The 12,882-nt window shown below is 49.7% G+C and overlaps 4 protein-coding genes across 4 annotated transcripts; 3 read left to right on the top strand and 1 right to left on the bottom strand.

Annotated features, from left to right (window-relative positions):
• Positions 1-197: 197 nt before the first annotated feature.
• On the top strand, positions 198-2,093 carry BO83DRAFT_361048 (transcription factor domain-containing protein; the record flags this gene model as incomplete). The annotated part of the gene is made up of 3 exons (XM_025529440.1): positions 198-868; positions 914-1,004; positions 1,053-2,093. 3 exons carry the CDS (start codon positions 198-200, stop codon positions 2,091-2,093), a joined length of 1,803 nt encoding a protein of 600 aa, XP_025388272.1.
• A 1,121-nt stretch (positions 2,094-3,214) lies between these two features.
• Positions 3,215-4,474, top strand: BO83DRAFT_445361 (sugar transporter; the record flags this gene model as incomplete). Its single annotated transcript, XM_025536546.1, has 1 exon — positions 3,215-4,474. The coding sequence occupies one exon, from the start codon at positions 3,215-3,217 to the stop codon at positions 4,316-4,318; it is 1,104 nt and encodes a 367-aa protein (XP_025388271.1). The 3' UTR covers positions 4,319-4,474.
• Positions 4,475-4,947: 473 nt separating this feature from the next.
• On the top strand, positions 4,948-5,866 carry BO83DRAFT_437461 (uncharacterized protein). The gene is made up of 2 exons (XM_025536012.1): positions 4,948-5,328; positions 5,389-5,866. Exons 1-2 carry the CDS (start codon positions 5,074-5,076, stop codon positions 5,731-5,733), a joined length of 600 nt encoding a protein of 199 aa, XP_025388270.1. The 5' UTR covers positions 4,948-5,073; the 3' UTR covers positions 5,734-5,866.
• A 1,862-nt stretch (positions 5,867-7,728) lies between these two features.
• BO83DRAFT_427115 (FAD-dependent oxidoreductase) lies at positions 7,729-9,205 on the bottom strand (the record flags this gene model as incomplete). Its single annotated transcript, XM_025535325.1, has 2 exons — positions 7,729-8,079; positions 8,129-9,205. 2 exons carry the CDS (start codon positions 9,203-9,205, stop codon positions 7,729-7,731), a joined length of 1,428 nt encoding a protein of 475 aa, XP_025388269.1.
• Positions 9,206-12,882: the final 3,677 nt, after the last annotated feature.

Here is a 12,882-nt window from a genome sequence, read left to right as displayed (position 1 = left end):
TGCTTAGTGCTTACATCCCATCACCCACCTCTAAGCAGATGATTCATCAAGATTATAAATACGGACTGCGCTCCGCTGTCCGCCCTACCCAATCACTGATTGATCTTCACTCTTGCACCATTTCACTTACACACTCACCTGCCCAAAAGTGCCTACGTTGGGATACGTCTTCTTAATCTGTCAATCAATAGACAAAAATGCTACGTCGGACAATCGCATCCGGGAGATCCTGCCTCGAATGTAGTCGGCGAAAGATCAAATGTGATAGGTCACTGCCTTGTTCCTATTGTGTAAAGATTAGAGCGGCATGTGTTTATCCGCCGACGAGAAGGCGCTCTCGGAGCCCAGACTCAGGGAATGTCAGTGTCACGAGTCGGCTTGATAGAATTGAGGATACGCTACGAGTACTGAGCGAGGATTTTGGTCAAATTAGAGACTTACTACGCCATTTAGTCTCATTCACGGCATCCGACACTACAGGGGATGGCGAGATTCTCCAAACGAGACCCTCGAATCCTCATGGAGACTGCGTCGATACTGGCCATGGCCCGGCTAATGGAACAGAGCCTCCAATCTGCGCAAATAGCACTTTTGATAGCGCGAAAGAAACAACCGAACGACAGCACCCATCGCCTGTCACAATTTTTATTCTGTGGCATTGGTACCTGGATACCGTTGACCCTGTGCTCAGGGTATTCCATACGCCTAGTGTTCAGAAAGACCTTATGCGAGTTATCACAGCAGATACCACTGTGGATGTGGCAAAACAATGTTTGCTCTTCGCGATGTGTTATGCTTCAGTAATCAGTATGCCATCTACCACGTGCCTGGACAAGCTTGATGAAGATAGGCCAACGCTACTGGAACGGTAAGATAGCCATGTCCTCAAACTCGAAGCTAGCTAACAATATAGATATCGCAATGGAGTCGAGCGCCAACTTGCACGAGTAGACCTTTCATCGTCCTTGGAATCTACTCTTCTACAGGCCTTCATTCTATATCTTGTGCGTGAATGAGTCCTTTCGCCCTAACTCAGCTAATAATCGTACTAGACCTGCGCCCGACTAGACAGCCACGGCCCATCAGTTAAAACCCACCTCCCTACAGCCATCAACATGGCATACCGGATGGGTCTCCACCGCGACGGCACAACACAAAACAAATCAGTATTGGAGACTGAATCCCGACGTCACCTATGGTGGCAGCTCGTTACCCTTGACACCCGAACCGCAGAGGATCACAACACAACCCCCTATATCCTTGAACCATCCTTCACCACACAGTTTCCATGCCTCATCGTTGACGCAGGCCTCCCATCCCCGATCGCATCCAATGCCACTGCATCCAGCACGTTCTTTCAACTTCTCCATTTCGAACTCATATCCTTCACCCGACGCATAATTTTCTCGGACACTTTCAACCAAGCAAACGACTATCACATTTCGTCCCCGATACAAAAGCACAAGGCCATCAACGACTTCCGGCAATCACTAGAAACCCGATACTTCTCTCACTGTGGCTCCATAAATCCCCTAGAGTTTATAACCGCGGCAACTGTCCAGCTCTTCCTTGTGTACATGAAATTAGCGGTGTGTAAGCCTGGACACAGTTTTCGACCTATTTGTGTAGAGGTCCTTCAGCGAGCACTCGCGCTGAGGGAGCATGAGCCAGGGCAGAAGTGGGTTTGGTTAGTTCAGAGAGATATGGAGTGGGGAATGTTGGAGTTGCTGCTGAATGATTTGTGCGCAGAGGGGGTGAACGAAGGGAGGGAAGAGGCGTGGAGGGTTGTTGAGCAAGCATATGGGTATTGGAGGGGAGATGAAACTGGACGGAAAACTGGAAAATGGGCGGTCATTGAGAAACTAAGGGCCCGTGCTTTGACTATTCGGGGTTACGAGAGCGAGATCGATGTACCGAACGGACTCGAATTGGTCCCAGACAATTATGGTCCAGTGCCGGCTGAGGAGCTCGCCGAGGGTACTGGGACGGGAGAATTGCCTGGCGATGGGACCATGTGCGAGTGGAGTATGGAAGCGTTTGAGCAGTATTTTCAAGGGCTGGGTGCCGGTGACGGTATGTCGAATGTGCTTTAAGCTGTTAGCTTGTACGGAAGCGTACATGTTTAGATGGAACCATACATAGTTTGGTCGTTGCGTGACGATATCTATAATAATATTACATACGGACATGGCTTTATGTCACAGGACAGCAAGAACATGTGAGCGATACATATGGCGATTTCGTGCTCTACCTATATCCTCGTTGAGAAGTGTAGCGTAGAGACTACGTAATTAGCAGCGATGAATGCACCAAAAAGACAAGACTGGCCTGCAAAAGTATGGTTTGCTCAAGCATAGTGCCAGGTGTCATTAGCAGGATGTTCATACCCTGCAAGCTGGCTGCATGCTAAGCTTTATCGGCCTGCAGTGCCAATCACATACTCATTCGTCTGTGCGCTTGCCAACCAACTACTCTGACGATCTCCCTCTTATGCTCACCCCTCATCCACTTAACCAACTATCAAAGCAATATATTGGAAATTGCTTATGGCACAATCTTCTGCTGGTCGGAGAAATGATGAGCTGGCGCGCAGGGCTCCGCATCTTCCCCACATTGAAGCCACGGCCACCAGATGCTAGTTCTTTTCTACCCTGGTATATTAGAACTGACATTATCGAACGCTATTGATCAACCTACAGGAATTGAACAGACGTGAGTGTAACCCTGCGATCGGGGCTGTATTACGCCCTGCCACCATCAATAGCGGGCTTTGCCTACGGATGGGAGATTGCGTCCATGAGCGGCATCTTAACGATGCCGCAGTTTCTTTCCTACTTTCATACGCCATCAGCTTACCGGCAAGGTGCCATGACAGCAGCTCTTCAAGCTGGCGAGTTTGGGGGTTTGCTACTGATTGGGTTCTCTCTTGCTGACCGATTCGGCCGTCGATACACGCTTCTCATTTGTGTAGCTATTTATCTGATCGGGCAAGCAGTTGTTGTCGCTGCACAAAACCAAGCCATGTTTATTGCAGGCCGACTTGTCAATGGACTCGGAGCGGGTGGCCTATTCCGATCTATTTCTCTGTAAGTATATCATCTTTATCGCTGTCTCCAAATTATTCCCTCCCCCGATCTCGTGTGGTTTTGCTGAAAGTGTCAGGTATACCGCCGAAACAACACCCCACACAGTCCCCGGCATTATGTCCTTCACAATGAGCGCAGGGATCGCTGTTGGCTTGCTAGTATCTTACTGGGTACAATATGGAGCGCTTAAGGTTTCCGGAACAGCCGCGTGGCGCATGTGCTTTGCCTTGCAGCTAGTACCTGGGGTCTTAGTGGATATGCTGATTTATCTACGCCCAAAATCTCCACGCTGGCTGTTTCAACACGATCGCAGCGACGAGGCATTTCAAGTTTTGGCAGACCTTCATGGCCACGGTGACTGCTCCGATCCATTTGTACAAGCCGAGTTCCAAGAAATCCGAGTAGTCGTGCAATATGGGGGCCGCACACCTCCCCCATCATACCTGAGCCTACTCGCTAAAGCGCCCTACCGGCGTCGCACTGCGCTAGCAATGGGTCTACATTTTATGCAGAACATCAGCAGCGTCCGCATCGTCTTCTACTATGCAGCCAAGGTATTCACGCAGACTGGATGCACCGGGACCCAAGCGGCATCGCTAGCGAACGGCATCGGATCCTCCATCTTCCTAGTCGCCTCCTTTTCGCTGACCGTCATGATCGATCGGTACGGTCGACGAAAACCACTGATTATCGGCCCAAGCCTCATGGGCATATGCATGATTGTTGTTGGCATATTACTAGTTGGCTACGGCTCGCCGTATTTCGATGCCGAATCCCAGCAGTTGAAAAACAGCTTTGCGAACGTCAAGGCCGGCAATGCAGCTGTGGCATTTGTATTTCTACATATGATTTCCTTTGGCTCAACGTGCGCTGAGTTGCCCTGGACTTATCAGAATGAGGTGTTCCCTATCTCCGCGAGAGGCAGAGGGACTGCAGTTTCTGCCTGCATAATATGGTTTACGAATTTTTGGCTCGGTTTATATATGCCTGAAGCGTTGAAGGCTGCATGGAAGATTTATTTCGTTTTCGGGGGGGTTTGCATCGCGACTTCTTTTGAGACGTATTTGTTCTATCCGGAGACTGCGCAGCAGTCGCTCGAGGAGCTGAATTTGTTGTTTATGCCGATTCGACGTAAGCTGGTTTGCTTTGACTGGGAGGCATGTCAGAAGGGGTCATTGCTGCATCGGATTTCGAGGGCGTGGAGGTGGCACAGCAGCTGGAGACTGCGCTAGTCATGGGAGGGATTCAGAGGACTGTGAGTGGAGGATTTATTTTTGCGCTTAGCATACCCGGCATATACTAGTATTTCGTGGGACCTTGCTAAAGAAGATAATACGAATTTTTGAGTCGTACGCGTATAACAAAACGGGGCACGATGGTGGATGGAGGTAAGAACCGAGTGATTAAAGCAGAAGGATCAGAGCGAACTATCTCCCGACAGTACACAATGTGCTTATACACAGCCCCTACGGTTAAGAATAGTCACACTAAAAGTAAGCTTCCTCGGCGTCCCACTAGAAGGACGCGGAACTATAATTAACCCAACCTCCTGCACAATGATGCATTCTTCTGATAATGTCCTATCAACATCCCAGTCGACTTATCCCGGCCGGTCCCGCCCAACCCAATCAAACTCCTTCTAAGCCGCCACCCGTATAGCTGGCCTGTTGATTCGGTAGAAAGTAGTCACAGGTAAGACAATTCCAACGACGCGTATAGCTTCATGCTTGTCAGATGTCCTGTCCTATCAGGATGTGCATAACGGAGGAATGCGGATGCAGGTCTCAGTTGATATAGCCAGGCTCAGATGATCATTGTACGCCTGATTCATTATCGTAGAACGTAGATGAGGCTGAGTCGACATCGTCAATTTCAATCATCAATAAATATAAATACGCGATTGACCATCTCGCCGAACATCAGAATCATAACCCATCACATCCATCCTAATCAAACCAACTGACAGCCACCCTCAAGAACCACAACAATGACTTTTCTCACCACCCTTATCCCCCTCCTCGCCCTCCTCACCCCTGCCCTCTCCGCCACAAACTGCAGCACCGGCGCCTTCACCGTCATGTCCATCCGCTCCGGCACTTTCATTCAAAACCTCCCTCTAACCGCCGCCGACACCAACTTCTACCTCGGAGGCACGACCTCCACCGCATGTCCAGAGGATGTAGCTGAATACGACGCTTGCCCACCAGGAGATGAGACCGTGATCGACTACAGCAACTATCTGGTATGTCTACCTACCATTCCCAAATTCCTTCCCATGACATGAATGACTGACGATGAACAGAGTTCCGGGTACACCCAAGAAATCTACGTCGACCCCACCGGCGCATTGAAGTTCGTCGAAGCGCACACGACATACATGGACCCTGGTGCATCGACAAGCACGTTCTGCTATACGCCGGGTACGAGCTATGGACAGTGGACGTATACGGGCCTCGGGGCGACGGGGTTCATGGCTTGTCCGTTGGATGAGGATGAGGAAGTGAACGGGGGTGCGTGGCAGGTCTTTGCGGCCATGAAGAATGCTACGGTGCCGTCGGGGAATGTGAGTGATTGCTTGCAGTTTGAGGCTCTTGCGTACCCATGGGTGTCGAATGGGAGTTCGATTGCAGCGTGGCAGTATGATTAATTAATTCATGATTTCTTTGATGGGGTGGACTGTTGGGGAGGGGTTTGAGAGAGCTACAGTGTATTTATGTTGATTGTGTCGCTTTTGGGGTTCTAAAGTTAATACTATGGGGGTAATGGTTAATCAATGAATGGACGTTGCATAAATATTCATCCCAATATTTCATAAATATATAACTGCAACGCTGTTATACCAAAGACAGTACACCACTACATAACATCAGAACATAATTAAACAGTACTAAGGACCTACAGCACACGTCATAAGGGACTTAAATCACCCTAATCAACCCACTCTAACCGATAAAATTTACTATAGTATATCCACCAGCAGTCTCCCACCTCCGACACCTCCGCGGAAAACTCAACGCCCACGCCCATCGCCTAAACACTTATCACCCCATACTCTCGGACTACCACGACAACGTCCCCACACCATCCCGTCACTTCTACTGTGTACTAGATACTGTATCGCGTCTCGTCTACTCCAGACTAAAGACTACAATTCTAACCGGCAGTTGTAGTCATCCCATCGAATGACGTAGAACCCCACTCACTCCTCTCACTACCAGGACACGCGACACAGACTCAACCCTACGGACCGACATGGGGAAGACCAAGAGACCTTCTTTCTTTTCCCCGAAAATATCTTATGCTTAATGCCGGACATGTATTCTACCATTGACTCGTAACTTCCATTCACAGCACACTATATCTCTACAATCTCCTCCACTGTTACAACACTCGTACTCACCCGGCCCCCATAACCAATGAAAATCAATCACAAGAACCCCATAGAATCCGCCCCGATCAGATCCGACCCCAACATCCAAATGCCGCACAGATCCGGCATGTCCGTCCATCCATCTAACAATGGGGGCGAAATCGAGCTCGGAATCGGAATCATCACATCCATCCATGCCCTACCTACCGTGATTAATAGTAGAGACTACTAAGTATTACCCGGGATCCTAAACAACAACCACCCACCCAGACAACCCCATTGGCCAACTACATGAGCATATCCCGGCTTCCAATCCCGAAAAATTCCATGACAACAAAACTAACCCCAAACTAGACTACTATTTAGTTAAGTATCTAGCTTGAGGTTTATCAGCCCAACTAACTCAATACTAGGCAATTTAGTGCAGAAATTATCTACCAGCTAAACTTAAGTAACCCAAGGGCCATGCGACATGGGACACATGCAGGGATCAGACCATAGCCAAGACTTTGATTGACCATAGGGTAAGACGGGGGAAAAAGTTTTTTTTTTTTTTTTTTTTTTTTTTTTTTTTTTTTTTCATTGTGTCTTTCCCATCATTTCCGGGGTAATGTCTTAGTTTTCAGGCACATGGCATGACATTAGGGTTGTTCCATGGAATTGAAAGGAACTGTGGATGGAAGAAGGGGAATGGAAGGGGTAAATAGTCTAAGCCAGCCGCTTTTCTGGATGTTAGTGGGGTGGAGTGGCCTGGTTATTAACCGGGTGGATAAAATGTCGCTTTTTGGTTCATAACGGTTCAGTTGGACTAGCTGTTCCTGGGGGGGAGGGAAGAATATTAGGGGTAGCTTCGGGGACTCTTTCCGTTCGTATTTATCTATTTCTTGACGAGACGATCATAACAGTTCATTTATTGGGTCACTGATATATTGAATTTGGAGGAAAAGGGATGAAGAGTAGAGATATTAACTGACATTAATTAATCACTTTATATATATTGATTAATCCGGAAGACTTCCCATCAGGGAATAGACTCCCCCCGTCGTACCTCGGATGAAAACTCGGTACGCCGCGCAACCGAAATAAGGATGATGAAGTCAAGAGACCAACATGTCTGATATATATGATGCCGAACCAAGAACCGAAATGCCATAAATCGAACAGCCACGGCATTATGCCTGCTGTATGGTAAAACTGTATAGATGATATCATAGCTCGTGAGAACCCAATAACCCAAGCCCGCCAACCGGAACACCACCCCATGCAAACCCTCTATAGGAACTCCTTTTCAGATGAATAAAGCGACGAGGTCGAGTCTCCCGGTCCCGGGAGCTGCACCTTGGTCGCATCAAAGCCCCACGCCTGTTCGCGAGCTTCCTTGCTGTTGCGGACTTGCATGGGCATGGTCCACTCCTTGAGGCGGCCCTCCAAAAAGCCCAGGTCACGGTTCTTTTCCCACATCCGCCGCGATACCTGGAAGGCGGCATTAACCGTTCCTCGCCGCAGATCCTCATAGGCTTTGAAGGCAACAGGGAGAGGATCGTAACGGTGCTTCGCTAGGATGCGCGAGAAGAGAATTGCGTCGTCTAGCGCGTACGCGGCAGATTCATCACGCGGCGGCATCTACTAAGATCAGTATTAAATCGAAGGCATTCGAGGGATAAACACTTACTGCATGCGCCGCGTCGCCGAGGAGGATGACCCGGTTACGGTACCAGCGTGCACCCGGCCGAACTTGCCAGACAGGATAGAGCATCCAATCGTCGGCCTTGTTGACCATGTCCCGGATGGCCGGGAGGCCCGACCGGCCGAAACGGTCCCGCATCTCTTGACAAAGGGCATCTTTGATAGCCGCGGTGCGCCGCCAATCCTGACCTGGCTCAATCTTGTAGTGCGACAGGAGCTCCTCCCGGAATTGCACGATGGCGGCAACGAAGATTTGAGTATGATCTCGGTCACAATAACTGGCGAGCAAAGAGCCATGACGGGAAATATTCATCGAGGTGGAGCGGAAATGAACGGGGGCCTTGATGTCTTTGCTATCAATCATGGTTTGGACGAATGAGATGCCCGTGTACTCGGACGGGTGCTCGGGAGAGACCCATTGGGTGCGGACGTTGGAGTGGACCCCATCGCAACCGAGAACGAGGTCCCCGGTGGCCGTTGTGCCATCTTGGAAGTATAGGACGGCCTTGTCTTTTGACTCCTTGCCGCGGACCAGCTTCTTGCCAAAGACCACATTGACGTTCTTAGTGCGCTCGACAACTTTCAACATGGCCAAGGACAGGATGATACGCATCACTCTGCGGCCCTTATACCCACCAAATCCGTTTCCATTGTCATCAGTAAAGTTGATGGCGCCGAGGGAGCGTCCCGAGCGGCTGGAGAACAGCTGGATAGCATCTACATCGGTGCCAGACTCTGGTCCCAGCTTGTCCAGCTCGTCGAGGACACCCAAGCGATCCAGATGGCGCTGAGCAACGGGGGTGAGGTTGATAGCACCGCCGGATGTGGAAAGGATGTCGTGCCGTTCATAGACATTGATCCGGAGATCGGGGACAAAGGGCGTCAATTCCTTTGAGAGGGCCAGGGCAACGGCAATGCCTGCAATGCCGGCACCCACGACCAAAATATCGCGGGGGACCGATTCGGCTTCGAGAGGGGGAGCTCGGTCCACGAAATTCCAGAAGCTGACCCAATCCTTTCCGGCGGAAGGTGGCGGAGTCGCCTCATACCCAAGATCCATCATGGTTGCAACTTTTGAGATGTGATTCAACCGATACGACAACGGTAAAGGGTTCTATTCATGAGAGACGATCGAAGGTCGTGGAGGGGTGCTGCCATAAAGAGAATGCGTGTCGTGTGCGTAGCTGCCCGAACCAGAGGGGAATCGCTTAAGAAGAAAAATTGAGAAGACTCTAGTGAAGAAAAATCCTTCGGAGGCGAAAATTGACTACTAATATCCAGGGGGGAAAGGACTAATATCCAGGGGGGAAAGGTTAGGGGATTGGGGTTTGTATATGTACACCAATCACCCCGGTGCACCGGCCAGGCTCCGTAGTTTGTAGAGACCAGCAGGAGACATGTTCGGCCGGATATGGAGACTGTTCGGAGGTAGGTCTGTCATGGTGGTATGGAGACTCGACGCGGCGAAAAAAAGTTGGCAGGAACCAAGACCCAAAAAAAAGTTTTACTTTCCATGTCGAGAAAAAAAAAAGAATAGAAAATAAAAAATCAAAACCACGAAAAGAGATTTGCCTGCAGGCTCTCCACTCATCAAACTAAACCTCGTCTGGCGACCGTCGAGGCAGAGACCGAGCATCAACGGCGCCAAGCCAGCGTCTGCTGCTCCACCCGACCTCCGAGACCACGGCCGATTCGGGATGCTATAGGCTGGAGGGACCAAGCTGTCACTGACTGAACGGTATCCTGGCCCGCGGTGGACACGCTGGATCATTTCATCACAACCGTTACGGTCCGGCGCGGCATTCTTGGAAGCAAGTTAGTCCATTAGATCCATTCGTGAGTGGTAAGTACTATATTGAGGGGACTGATAGATCAAAGGGACTGGATGGGAAGGATGTGCTTACCGAGGTTGAGACAGGAAGGTGTGGGTCAGTCCGTGTGGCAGCTAAGACTGAGATGAGCCAGGATGAAGGACTGATCTCGTCGGCCGGAAGGGGTTCATGTTCGTGTCTCAACTCTCAAGCGATGCCGGCGCAGAAACCGGGAATGGTAGGAAACTATGCATGGTGATGCAGAAACAAAGATGTGGATGAGCTGAGACCTTCCGCTGAGAATTTTTACTTGTTTGGTGTGTGATTGTGCGTAGCCAAGACACTAAGGCGTGAAGAGGGCAGGGGGGTCACCTGCTCCTGCATACATCCTGGCATCTTCAGTCAAGTTTTCCCAGGCTAACTAACCGCAGCTGAAGCTGTTGATGACGAGGATGTAGAGAACCTTTTCGGAAAAGTGTTGTCGTTTGATTTACTGCGGCTGCATGACTGATTTAGGGTAATCACAATCACATGTTAACGTTCGCAAATCGAGTATATTAATCTAGACTATGAGGATCAATCTCTGTCAGCGCCATCGGCGCTTATGCTGATATCCTAGGCTCCTAGCTCCCATATCAGTTCCACTAAAGGAGTTGTGCGCCAAAGATTAGGCATTCCGGCTTTGAAATCGATCCCAACGCCTGGCACTAATAATCCAGGAACCGCACACAGATGGTCCAAGTGCCCTTCGGTCGCGATCCCGACCCTCCGAAATGATCAGGACAGTCTAGACTCCGCTCGCAGCTCCCCTCTTCCCGCGACTTGGAATCTTCGATAGGGGGATATTACGGAGAACTATGGGAGTCTTTGCGCCGGCCGCCGGGTTCCATCAACGGTACTTCGTCGTCCAACCACATTCGATGCTGTCCTGCGCTATTGTGCTCCCCACTTCGTTTGGCCTCGTCCGTGAGCTGCGTGACGTAGCCTCAATGGTCTCGGATTGACTACTTGGTAGGGAAACAGACTGAGAAGGGGATAGCAATTATGTTAGACTAAAGAAAGCAGCCTGTCGCCTCGTATAGACACAAATCAATTACCTGCCTCCACGGATGTCAAAAGTTCATGCACCTGTCATGCACAGAGACAGACACCATGCGTGACTCAAAACCGGTTTCGCTTGACCTGTCAGATCTGAATTTTCTAGCGTCAACTCTGGTTTCCACCACTCAGGGTCGACCATCACCAGCAACGCCCTCCGAGAACGGTGTGTGTTCCTGACGATCCATAGCTATTTTCTACCTAGTCGATAACTAAGCTAGTCAACACTTTTTTTTTTTCCCTGACACCATGAACTGCCGTTGTTTCTGAATTTCAGCTTCTCGTCAGTCGTCACTAGTACACACCGGATCGTTTCAATCCAGAAGCAACTCCGTCCATGACGACTACTCAGCCTTATGCGGAGAAATGCATCCTCGAATCATAGGTCGCAACAGGGGATGTCAACACCTCATCTGCTGCAGCCGTTCCGGAGGAATTGCCGGAACGGCCACGCGAGGCCCCTCTTAACCCCCTCCCTCTTCCGCTATCCGGCGTCTCCATCACCCCTGGAATAGAAACATAGCCTAGACAGACTGACAGAGACTTTATATTGAGAATGCGTCCACTACGACAAAACCACCTCCCTCGGGATACAGGTCCGTCAATCACAGCCTTCAAACCGATGCCAGGCAACAATAATATCGCACCGCATCAAACTCCCGATCACTTCAAAAAGAGGAAAGAAACCGAAGACCATACCCGGAAATTGCATCCGCCCAGATGGCCAGAGATGAGAGAAACCTCGCACCCGATATCCGACACTGACGATCTGCAAGTCCAAAACCCCTGCCACGCTTGGCGGGCGGGGGGAGAGTCGTTGTCACACGTACGCAAATAACCGTCTCGTGATGCCTTTAGTGCCTAGCACAGCTACCTTCAATAGGTTCAACGGTTACAGAGACAGGACAAGAGAGCAGGTATATCCCCACCCCGGTAACTGTCATCAAACTCTATCGTGAGATCGGCGGGCCTAGTTCATCCTGAGGACGTGGCTTGACATACCCATGCATGAATTGAATCTTATTATTATCCAATATGAACTGGGTGTACTCATCATCAACCATCTTAGTTCCATGCAGATGCAGATGGGATGGGGGATCTCGATCTGTGGTAAATGCCGCATGGCGGAAGGTATTTCCCTATATGAGTAACCTATTATTGTTCGTGGCTAGTTAGGCTGTATGCTTCGTGATACTACTACGTAGGTAGATAGGTCTAGATCTATATTTTTGGAGGTAGTACTACTCGGCGCATCATAATGAATCTACGAGTAATCATCGTAGTAAGGTCTCTAACAGCAAACTCCGGTGTGATGCACTCTTCACAAACTAGCATAACACATAGTACCTCTTAACTCCAACAACTTCCTAATCACTACGTCATTTGACGGAATACTCAACAGAGTCGAATCAACCGCAATATCTCTCAAGCCAAGCACAATAATTCCGTATCTTGACCCCGCACACAACCCAATAGACCAACCTAGATCACCTCCTACAGTTGACGTATCCCCATCACGTCAAATACATTGATTGTGAAATGTATTATTCCCCAACACATAGAGATAAGACGACAGGGCCTACTGAATTTTGGGTCCGAGCGTACGTAAGGTCCCATACCAGTACTAAATTGGACCTATGATTGAGTCGCGCTGTATCACGTTGGACCTGTACTATTTAGCATGTCCCGATAAGGGTTTCATCTATACCGGCGAGATGGGGAGAGGCCTATGCGCATCTTGGATATTAGGGTGTACGAGAAATAGTAGATAGGTGCTGCGCACGGATAGCTTGTCTCGTATCTGGCGTGCTAAAGTGTAGGGTCTAGACAA

Source organism: Aspergillus eucalypticola (genome assembly GCF_003184535.1).
Source record: "Aspergillus eucalypticola CBS 122712 chromosome Unknown BO83scaffold_12, whole genome shotgun sequence".
Classification (NCBI taxonomy): domain Eukaryota; kingdom Fungi; phylum Ascomycota; class Eurotiomycetes; order Eurotiales; family Aspergillaceae; genus Aspergillus; species Aspergillus eucalypticola.
This window is presented reverse-complemented; position numbering and strand designations above follow the sequence as displayed.